General features: G+C 43.5%; 2 protein-coding genes and 1 long non-coding RNA gene across 3 annotated transcripts; 2 read left to right on the plus strand and 1 right to left on the minus strand.

Annotated features, from left to right (window-relative positions):
- Window positions 1-1680: 1680 nt before the first annotated feature.
- On the minus strand, window positions 1681-5069 carry unc-45 (unc-45 myosin chaperone). The gene is made up of 3 exons (XM_017152103.3): window positions 4854-5069; window positions 3498-4790; window positions 1681-3437 (listed from the first exon to the last, which is right to left on the minus strand). Exons 2-3 carry the CDS (start codon window positions 4774-4776, stop codon window positions 1873-1875), a joined length of 2844 nt encoding a protein of 947 aa, XP_017007592.2. The 5' UTR covers window positions 4777-4790; window positions 4854-5069; the 3' UTR covers window positions 1681-1872.
- Window positions 5070-6448: 1379 nt separating this feature from the next.
- LOC108054924 (uncharacterized) lies at window positions 6449-7490 on the plus strand. Its single transcript, XR_006412470.2, has 4 exons — window positions 6449-6593; window positions 6664-6745; window positions 7083-7189; window positions 7255-7490. It is a non-coding gene; the product is annotated as an uncharacterized lncRNA (long non-coding RNA).
- A 2158-nt stretch (window positions 7491-9648) lies between these two features.
- Window positions 9649-10518, plus strand: LOC108064380 (dnaJ homolog subfamily C member 30, mitochondrial). The gene has a single exon (XM_017151882.3). It carries the CDS (start codon window positions 9748-9750, stop codon window positions 10441-10443), a length of 696 nt encoding a protein of 231 aa, XP_017007371.3. The 5' UTR covers window positions 9649-9747; the 3' UTR covers window positions 10444-10518.
- Window positions 10519-10625: the final 107 nt, after the last annotated feature.

Raw genomic sequence — 10625 nt, forward strand, 5'->3', positions numbered from 1 at the left:
GTGAAGTTGCACATGCGTCGCCAATCAAGCCGATGAAGCTCCGAGCCCCAGTCTACCACAGTCTTAGCCAAGAGTTTGCCGCTCGGCCTGTCGTCTGTGTAATTAGGACAAAATGTCTAATGTTGACCAATGCCGAAAAAGTAAATACAACTCGGTCCAGTTTGGTTTCGTTTCACGCACCTTAATGATCATTTAGCGGTCGGTGTTTGTTGGCCATTTAGTCGCAGCGGCTCTAAGCCGATCAATCTGGGAGCCACTTTTACCCCGACTGGGAAAGTTCTGCCATCACTTCGACCGAAGATGTCGCTCTTCGGAATGTAAACAAAGATGGGATGAGGGTTTTGACTTTTCTTTGGGAAATTCAGTTTCACTTGAACCGAAACTGAAAGTTTCCGCTTCTTGGGGATTAGGCTTGGGATTAGTTTTCCGAATTTGATTTCTCTCATACGATATTTAATAATAATAATACCGTTGTCAACTGAAACTAAAAATAGCAGTAAAATATATTTAAAAATTGTATTGTATTACTATGGTAGTAAACCAAAACCATTTATAATAAGAAAGAAAATAATGACAGGATATTAAAAAAAAGGAAATTTAAAATTAAATTACGAGGTAAACTGTCAAATGTCCAAAACCCAAAAGTTAGGATGGATATGGATTACAGAAAAATGCCGTTAAGAGCTTGGCGGCTCCATTAGCAACCAGCAACCCTCAGTCATTTCTCATTGCACCGAGCAAAACTGAATTAAAGCAACAATTATTTATTTAATCATATTTCATTGAGATTGAGCAATCAGCTGGAAGAGAAGCTCGGCTCAGAATTCTCGGCTACCTGACACTGCACATCAGAAGCATCTTCTGCAATTATTTGTGCATTAGAGGAAGCCAGCTACCTCGAGCTGTCGGCTAATGTCAGTTTAAGTGTGGCAATGAATAGAAAACATACCGAGGAAGTGCACCGGGGAAAAGCCAGTCGGTGGGAAAATACCCGAGCAGTTGCATCTGGCTGCAACCTGCAACCTGCAAGCGGCAACCTGGTTGTTGGGCCTGAAATGATATTCGCATTAAGAATGCCTGAAATGTGCGCCAAGTCCTTAAATGTATCCGCTATACGAATTGCGCTGCCAAATCGAATTAATGCAGTTGATTGCCCCAAAAATGGCAGCCCCCGCAGTAGCTTGGCAGGTTGCTCAGTGACCATAAGTGCATTCGGCGGAAAACAGAACGCTTTTGGCAATCCGCAATAAATTCACATTTAATCGCAGCTATGAAGTTTTATTAATAAACTGAAGTCTGACCCACATAGACACCAATTAGTCTTTCCTCCGACTGTGCTTCCCCAATAAAAACTGAGTAATTAAAGTAGAGGAACAATAAACGGAGAGAATAAAATAAAAATGGAAATAAAATATTTTTAATAGCCAATAGAACGGATATTAACAAAAGTTAACTTCATAATTATTTAAGTAATTTATTAATTTGATTTTAACACATATGTAAAAAAAAACTAATAATAAAATATAATTTTTACAAATTCAATTAATTTTATCATTTCCTTTTTGTACTTTTTTTTATTTAAAAGATTCCGAAAGTTTAAGAGGCTTGATTTAGGAAACAAACAAACAAAAAAGCAGTAAAATACCAATTTATCCCAACCACAGAGTAGAAAAACTAGTCATTTTCAAAAACGAAACAGTTTATAGTGAATTTAACAATAAATTCGTACAATATTTATAAAACAATTTAAGTACATTTGATAATTTGCTGAAAATAAATTAAGTTTCGGGATGACTCGGTGAGTATAGCAAGAAAAATGAAATGAGGGAGGAACAAAAGGCACAAAAGGGTCAGACTGCTAACGAAATTCGTTCAATCATCGATAATCTCGGTTATCTTGGCACTCTCGGCGAACACGTCGGGGATCTCCGCCTCGTCGGACCGCTCAATGATCCGATAACGCTCCGCCGCCGCCAGGCACTGGATGGCCACCTCTCGGGCCTTGGCACGCGTATCATCCGGCAACTGGCCCAAGCCGCTCAGCAACTCCATGACGTCCGTCTCGAACAACTTCTTGGCGATCTCCTCACCAGCGTTGATCATATTCAGGATTACCACAATGCCGCGGTGCTGGACAGCCGGACTGGGATTGGCGATCAGCGTGTGCAAGACGTCCAGGAAGCTGGCGATGTCCAGGATCTTTTCGCAGCACTTCGCAGACACCGATGTTAGCATGGCCAGAGCTCCGGCACAGGCTGTGGCCGTCTCCTCGTCCTCATCCTCGCAGAGCAGGGCCAAAAACTTCACCCGGTCGTTGTTGCCCTCGAACATCTTCACGACATCCTCGCTCATCACCAGATTACACAGGCATTGGGCTGCCGCGCGGGTGAGGTAAAGATGATCCTCCATCAGATAGAACTCAATCTTCGACAAGCCCTGCTCCTTGATGATCCTCTGGCGCACGCTTTCGTTCATGCTGGCCAGATTGGTGAGCGCCATGAGGGCTTCAAAGTTCTCCAGCGCTGTGCAGTCCTGCAGCAGGAGGTTTAACAAAGGACGGATAACATCCAGCGATCGCTGACCACTGAAGGCCACTTCCGGGTTGATGGTTATGCCGATCCTGGCCAACGCCTGACTAGCATGACGTTTACCCTTCTCAGTGCCTTCGAGAGCCATGCGAAGCAGTGCCTTAACGCCTCCTTCCTGTACCACTTTTCCACGTAGCTCTTTCAGTCCACAAACTGAATTCAAGACCCTGGCAATTAGCTCCTGCGAATTGTGGCTCTCTGTTTTGGAAAGAGCACAAAGTGCTGTTGTAATGCCCTCGTTTGCCAGCACAGTAATGCGCTTGTTGATGAAATCCACATCGTCCAGCTCGTGCTCCTCGGGTATGTGTTGCTTGGCAAACTTGGCCAGTTCCACCATCTCGGGCAACATCTCCTGCTTCTCATAGGCATTGCACAGGTTCACAAAAGTGGTGACCACACCGTAAAGGCAGGACTGATTTCCAGCGCGGGCCAAGTCCATGAGAGCGTGTATGGAAGCCTTGTCCTCAATGAGCTTTTCCTTGCACTCAGCGTCGAGGGTTAGATAGGCCAGACCATCGGCCGCCCATCGGCGGATATCCCTATCCTTTCCTGGCTTGATCAGGAAGCGACGGCAAGCCTCCGCCAACTTGAGAGCGGCTCCATCGCCAAACGGACGGATGGCCGCATCCTGACCACCGTAGCTGCCCAGCTTGCAGAGACCCACGAGGGCGCGCACTCGAATGCCATCGTTCTTCGAGTGGTAGAGCCGCTTCAGGATGTCCACGCCCTGCTCGACCAGAGCCTTGGCCTTGTCCTTTTTAGAGGAAGCGGCGATCAGGCACTCGCAGGCCACTCGCTGCTGCAACTCATCGTCGGTGGTGGCCATGGCCAGAATCATCTGTAGGATGCCTGTAAAAGTAAGAGCATATTATTTAATTTATCCAATCTAACTAAGAAAAGTGGACTCACCATCTCTGGCCACCACCTGATTGCCCACATCCAATGGACCGTTGAGCAGAGCAGTAATCGCCACCGTGACCCGCACTTTGGACTCCATGTCGGGCGCCAAAAGCTTGTCCTTGATGTACTCATCGATCTGTTCCACGAACTTCAGCTTGGCCGCATCGTAGTACATGTTCTCGTAGATGCGGGCCAGACAAACGGAGGCAATTGTGGCCGACGAGCCGGTGATGTTCATGGCACTCTCGTACTTGTAGTCCTCCAGTTCGGAACAGACGTCCAGGAGGCGGCACAGACCCCTGATCTCCACCAGGCGCTCGGCCCACTCCAGAGCAGTGTAGTGAACATTCCTGGTGATCAGCTCCATGACGGCATCCCTAGCCGCTCCGGAAATCGTGCGATCCGTGATGCTATAAACCAGGCAGGTGAGCAGAGTGTCTATCTCGCGGTTGTTCTTGGTGCACAGCTCCTTGTCCGGCTTCGAGTCCATTTTGTTCTTCAGCCCGGACAGAGCGTTTATGATTGTTTGCAGGCAAAACTGGGCGGTGGACACACAGTCCTCGTGTTTCTGGTCGAGCACTCTCATGAACCACGGTACTCCCAGTTCCGTGAGCACGCCTTTTGTGCGGTCCACGCTGTTCTCACAGAGAGCAGCCACCACTCGCACCATGTTCACATAGATGTCCTGGTCCTTTTCCACCTTGGTGAGCGACGCCACCTTGGTGATGCAGTGCTCCTTGTAGAGCAGTTCGGCGCCAGTCTGCTCCTTGGCCAGAACAACCAGGTTATTGGCGGCGGCGCGACGCTTATCGATGGGCGTGGCCAGATCGAAGGTGAGGTCCATCATCTGCTGCACCTTCGAGGAGGTCTTCGCATTGCGGGCCTTGCGCTCCTCCACGACGACATGCAGCCTCTGGAGCATGGGCTGTACGGATTTGTTGCCGGGATCCGCCTTGAACAAGGCGGTGGCATCTTTGTAGGCCTCCTCGAACTTCTCCAGGGCCTCGTAGGCCTGCGCCCGGCGGAACAGAGCCTTGGGATCGGCCGGACCCACCTTCAAGGATTCCGTGCAGTCCTCCACGGCGCTTTCGTACTTTTCCAGCTTCAGATAGGCAGCAGCACGATTCTTGTAGAAGACCGGCAGCTCCTTGTGCTTGGAGCCCAGTTTGATGGCCGTGCCGTAGTGCTGCACTGCCTCCTCCCAGCGGGAGGCCTTGAAGGCCTCGTTGCCCTTATCTTTGTAGCTCCCCGCATCGGAGACTTCGTCGCTGCTGATGGTGTTCGTCATGGTTACACAATTTTCTGTATGAAAACACAAAAACTTTAGCTTTAGCTGCAACTTCCTATTGATCGCAGATGACTCACTATTCGGTTCGGTTTGGTGCCTTCTGGCCTAAATTTCGATTGCCAGAAACTTCTCGATCGATCTCGAGTGCGCACAGATACAGATACAGATGGTTAGCGGGAAAATCAAGCACGCTGTGTGAGAAAATTCAACCGGCTGCTGCGCTGTTCTATATATAAATAAGATCGGAGAAGAAAACCAAAATAGTTGCAACAGTTGCCATTCGCAGCGAAGCGGGCGCACAGCTGTTTAGAGCGGTGGTGAAGATTATGGCTAGTTTAAAGCCAGAAAAAGCTATAGCCGATTATTTATTAAAGCCTAGTACTCAGTAGGACGATAGCTGCATTAGAGCTTTGAGACTTAGAAAGGGACAAATATATATACATTTACTAGGATTTGTTTGGATGTGATGGCATGGTCACTTAGAATTTAGACGTTAAATTAAAACTTTATAATTCAAACACCCCGGCGATCTCTGGACAAGAGGACGTCATGTCTCACGTGTCCTGAAACAGTAATGGGTTTTTTGTATTGTTGTTTTAGTTTTCTATTAGAAGTTATATCGCCATCCTGTTATGTTTTCAAGTTATTTGATCCTATTTGTACTATACGTTTTATAGCCATTAATTTGGCTGATCAATGTAAAATTATATGAGTTACAGTAAAAAAAAATAATTCAAATAACTTTAACTGGGCTGTTCACAGTACATATGTAATTGTTTTGAATTTTATCATATTCGGCATTATATGCTATGTTTTTTTATAGCAAAATGTCACAAAACACCTAAAAATCCTAGAAAATGCTACGTTGTATTAATAGCAAAACAAGCAACTTTGAAATGCAATTACAAGAGAACCATGCATTTCCGACGATAATCATCTGCACGTAAATTCCTAAGAAATCGAGGTCCATCGAGGGTAATTTTTTCGCGGCTTTTGGGGCACAGGTCCCTCTTCTAGACTATTACCAAATTTACCTCGATGGATGCTATATTTTTGAATTCGGTAAGAATTCCCAAGTTGAACTGCGTTTTCCAAAAAGTTCCCCAAAAAGGCTGAAATTGGCCAACTTTCCAGAGGTCTCGAGGCAACGGATTTACACTCATAGAAATTTTTACCTAAATACTAGAAAAGTCGCCCTAAAACCGAGGTCGCCCTAAAACTACGAAAAATTTTCTTATTATACGGGTGGCTAGCCCTAAATATACGAAAAATCGCCATGGAAAATATTTTTTAGGGTTAGTTTTTCCAAAACGCCAAATTTGCCCTGTTTTTTAGGGCGAATTTTTATGAGTCGACTCCAAAAGTAATTCCTTCTTTTTAGGGCGAAATCGCCCTAAAACGCAGAACAAAATAGCCAAAAATATGTTCTGAAATTGCCCTAAAAACAAGGAAGAGTCAAACGAAATTCTAAGACGCAATTAATGGATACACATGTAATATGTGTGTATGTGTGTGTGGTTGGCAGGTCAAAACAAGTGAATGTGTGTGTATATTAGGGCGGACCTTTTTCTATGAATTTTGATGCTGAGCGCATTTGACTTTAGAAAAGTCCACCCTTTTTCTTCTTCTTCGCTACTTTTCGTCCGTTGCAGTGGCAAGGGTGGGGGTAGAAAGAGTTGCGTTGTCTAGACTTTGTCATAATTTTTCGGGCGCTTGGCAGCGAAAGACGTGTTTGTATGAAACCTTTTGTTTGTGAAAAAGTGAAAAATGTAAACGCTATTAAAGGACTTGGGAGGCGATTCTTTCTCAGTTTTCTGGTGAGTACATACATATATAATTGTGCAATTTGGATATTAATAACTAATTGAATTTACATATCTGTAACAGAGGAAAATGCAGCTGAAACTTAAAAAGATTTGACTGGAAGCAGCGGTCCAGATGTAGAGTTTTGGAAGTGTGGCAGAACAAAGTAAGAACATTAATAAGAGTATACATATATGTATGTGTATATGTAAATAATGCTTGAGGTAAAAAGATGATGCAACAGAATACACACTTGTGTACATATGTATATATTTACCAGAAATCTGTATTTATGCACCGGACAAACCGCATTCACAAGTGCATATGCCAACATAACCCCAAATTTCTATTGCGTCATTTCGTCAGTAACTGAAATTTGCTTTTGTTGCTTCTTTTTTTCCAGAAGTAGCAGCAAACGCAATCGCAGGCTAAAATTCTGAAAATTCTGACTGTTAGTAGTGCATTTTTATATTAATTTCTAACAATTTTTTTTCTTGTTTTAGATTGAGAACGTCTTTGAGATCCAGCTTCCGCAAACCACTTTTCGCACTTTTTAAAAGCGAAAGTAAGGGAATAAAACTGCTCAAATCTTTGGAAAGCCACGCTGAAGGTATGTGCTTTTTCTCTTTTTCTTTTCTCATTCAATTTAATTTAATAGAGATTTTTATTTAATAGAGATACAATCAACTTTAATTTGGCTTGCGATACATTCAGTGTTGGTGCGACAGCAATGACAAAAAAGGACGGCGGGAGCAAGAACGCGAAGAACACCATTGCGGACCCTCGAAGCCGTTTCTTGGTTTGGAAGGCTACTGTTGGGGAACTGCAAACACATCTAAAGGCATTGACGGAAAATTGCTAATCCGGAAAGCCGAAACTGCAACCATTCAGCTGCAACGTGGGAACAAGCCCTTTTTGACCTTGGTGAATTTCCAGTTTACCTATCAGAGGTTTTTTTATAGAATGCGAACCTTATTGAAAAGTATTGATGTGTGCTTCAAAATATTTTTTGTTTTAAACCACGACATTTATCCAAAAAATGTTTTATGAAATTCATTTAGAGTCTGATAAGAAAGGTAAAGCTTTATCCGAACTCTTGAAGGATTATAAAACCTTAAAACTGTAACTATTTTAAAGAAACAATCTGTTCATTCCAAAAAAAAATATTATTTCTATGCATTCAATTAGAAGTAAAATTTGATCATCAGTACTTATTGTAATAAGATCGATGTAATTCTTTTAGCAATAAGAATAAGTAGAAAAGTATGTAAGTGTATATAATTAGAAATTGTGTAAATAACAACAAACAAAAATAAAAAAAAAAAATAAAAAAATATAATGAAATCGTATTTTTATTTATGAAAAATGGCCGTAAAATTTTGGGGAGCATTTGCATGTTTTAGGGCAATTCGCCTATAAATCCAGAGAAAACGCCCTAGATTTATGAAAATCTGCCTTCAGTTTTAGGATATTTTTCCTTATTTCTAGGGCAATTCGCCCTAAAAACCAAAAAAAACACACTAGATTTAGGCTATAAGTCCAGAAAAATCGCCCTGGATTTAAAGGAAACTGCCTTTAGTTTAAGGGTCTCATTTCTTATTTTTATGGCAATTACCTGTGAAAATAGAAAAATCGCCCTAGATCTACGAAAAATCGCCCTAAATGTATGACAAATTCACCCGTATTTTTAGGGCAATTTGCCCTAATTTTGTTGCCTAGTCGCCATTGACCCCCGTTTTAGGGCGATTTTCCTTGTTTTTAGGGCGATTTTACCGGAAAATTTCTATGAGTGTATGGTTTGTTTTCACGTTAAAATTTTTTAAAAACTTAAAATATACAGCTGCGGTCAAAATAGTAGTAGTGTTTCCGCCCTGTGTTTCAAAAGTTTGTTGTTTGTTTTCTCTTTAGGATTTCGGCTGTATTAAGGCCTTACAAATCGGCAAAGACCTAAAATTAGTTCTGGACACTCTTACGAGCATGCAAATTATGCATAACTGCATGGGAGTAGTCGCAGATGGATACAAAACAATCTTTTTGGCGTTCGGAAAAATTAGATTCACCCTGCGCGTATTATATGACTACTCGCACTTCGCTTTACAATTCAACAAGACCCTAGGGCAGCAGCAGAAGGAAACATTCCTTAAGAGGGTATACTCCTGCGAGGAGAACACCAAAGAAGGGTGGGAGAAAACGTTGAATGATTTCAGAAAAGAAATTAAGGAGCACTTACCCCCGGTTATGAAGCCAAAATACCGGTCGGAATGGCTAGTAATTTCCCAAATGCACCAGCGGTGGTGGTGCCGAACGAGGAAGGCCGTGTTCTCATTAAAGAGAATAAACAATGATTCACTGGAGCGCCTCAAAGATAACTGGGAGCCTCAAATCAAAACGTGGATGAAATCAGTGGAAAAAGACTACCCAGGGCTTTTCAATGAAACAGACAAAAAGATTCAGCTGTTCGCCAGATGCTTGGCACTACAAGTGCTAAACACCAAGGATGAAAGTTCTTAGGAAATTTCATTTTATTCGTTTATTTTTCATTAATTTTATTTTTTAACAAAAAGTAATAGCGCCAAAATATGCCGTCTGGTCGCAGCACATCAGCAACAGCTTACGAGATCAGAAATAAGACAGAAGGATTTCTGCTGGTTCACGCTTTAGTGTTACCAGAGATCGATAACGATATAATGCCGGTTATGGTATATACTATAGATTATAATGGGGTTATTCAATACATAACCGTTTGCACTAGGACAATAAAACGCTCGAGTGTATCGAATGTTTATAAATCGATTTAAGAATTTTCCAATCAGATCGGCATTATTTTCTTTAACGAAACAACGTGAAGTGCAATCAAAAGCGTAAGGAAATGGAAGGAGTTTCACAAAGAGCCGACCGGGGTCTAGGGTTCCTTCCTCTTGCAATTTGTTATTACCACACCGCTTCTGCACAAACACGGCCAAAGATCAAATTTTTTATTCTTAAACTTCTAGCTGATTTAGCTTTTAAATTCCAGCGCCACTGGTTCCGACTCTCATCCGCCTATCGATAACAACGCAGGCGAGGGTGAACAAGTTCAAGTTCAAACAGCTGATCCGATTTGTTTTGGATTTTCATGTGATATAACGAAGCGAAAACAATTCGAGCGGGCCAAAGGACACATCCAGGATGTTCCAGCACGGCCCCATGCTGTGGCGACCACTGCTCGTCCTGCGCAGCCTGCACCTGAATCAGCGCCAGCAGATGAGTCACTACGATGCCCTGGGAATCGGACGGCGATGCACGCAGAACGAGATCAAGGCAGCTTATTACAAACTCTCTATGCTCTACCATCCGGACAGGAATCAGGGAAGCGAGACCGCCGCCAAGAAGTTCCGAGAGATCAATCAGGCGTACGAGATCCTCGGCAACTACCGCCTGCGTCGTCTCTACGACAAGGGAATCGTGCACACAGCGGGCGCCCAATACGCACAGGATGTCCACGATGTGGCGGAGCCCGTGGTGGAGGACGATCCGGAAACGAAATTCTACAAGTCGCGCTTTCAGAAATCGCGAGTCGCCGACGCAGAGGGGCGCCAACCCATCTACGATTTTGACGAGTGGTCCCGGAATCACTACGGCAAATCCTTTGACCGGCGACAGGCGGCCCAGGCCAAATACGATCGGATTAGGGTGCAAAAGGAGACCAACAAGATGTCTGGACAAACGGACATGGTCCTGCTGGCCTTCCTCTTCTTCGGAGTGGCCATTTACCTCATGTTCCTCGCCGAGAGCTCCTATGATACGCCGAAAAAGAGGGCGGAGGAGCGGCACAGACGGGACAGGGAAGAGCGAGAGCAACAGGTGACCGGGAAGAAGTCTTAGAGTTCCCTAGTCCACAGTGTAAATAGAGTTAAGTTTAATCAATTAAATCGAAAGGCTATTTTTGTGATTAAGAAAGCTGGTCGCATTATGTTTTTGGATAGTAATGGAAGTCTTGTCTAAGTTTTCAGTTCGGAAACCTTTTCTTAAATTAGATTTGTAGGGATAAGATATTATGTAGGGGT

The sequence above is a fragment of the Drosophila takahashii genome, chromosome 3R (genome assembly GCF_030179915.1).
Source record: "Drosophila takahashii strain IR98-3 E-12201 chromosome 3R, DtakHiC1v2, whole genome shotgun sequence".
In the NCBI taxonomy this organism is placed as follows: domain Eukaryota; kingdom Metazoa; phylum Arthropoda; class Insecta; order Diptera; family Drosophilidae; genus Drosophila; species Drosophila takahashii.

Bases quoted from the DNA above. Each gene is read 5' to 3' on its own strand.
- unc-45 (XM_017152103.3), bottom strand. From the start codon at position 4,776: ATGACGAACACCATCAGCAGCGACGAAGTCTCCGATGCGGGGAGCTAC. The intron at 3,438-3,497 runs GTGAGTCCACTT...TTACTTTTACAG, and splicing joins TCAGGTGGTGGCCAGAGATG to GCATCCTACAGATGATTCTG.
- LOC108064380 (XM_017151882.3), top strand. From the start codon at position 9,748: ATGTTCCAGCACGGCCCCATGCTGTGGCGACCACTGCTCGTCCTGCGC.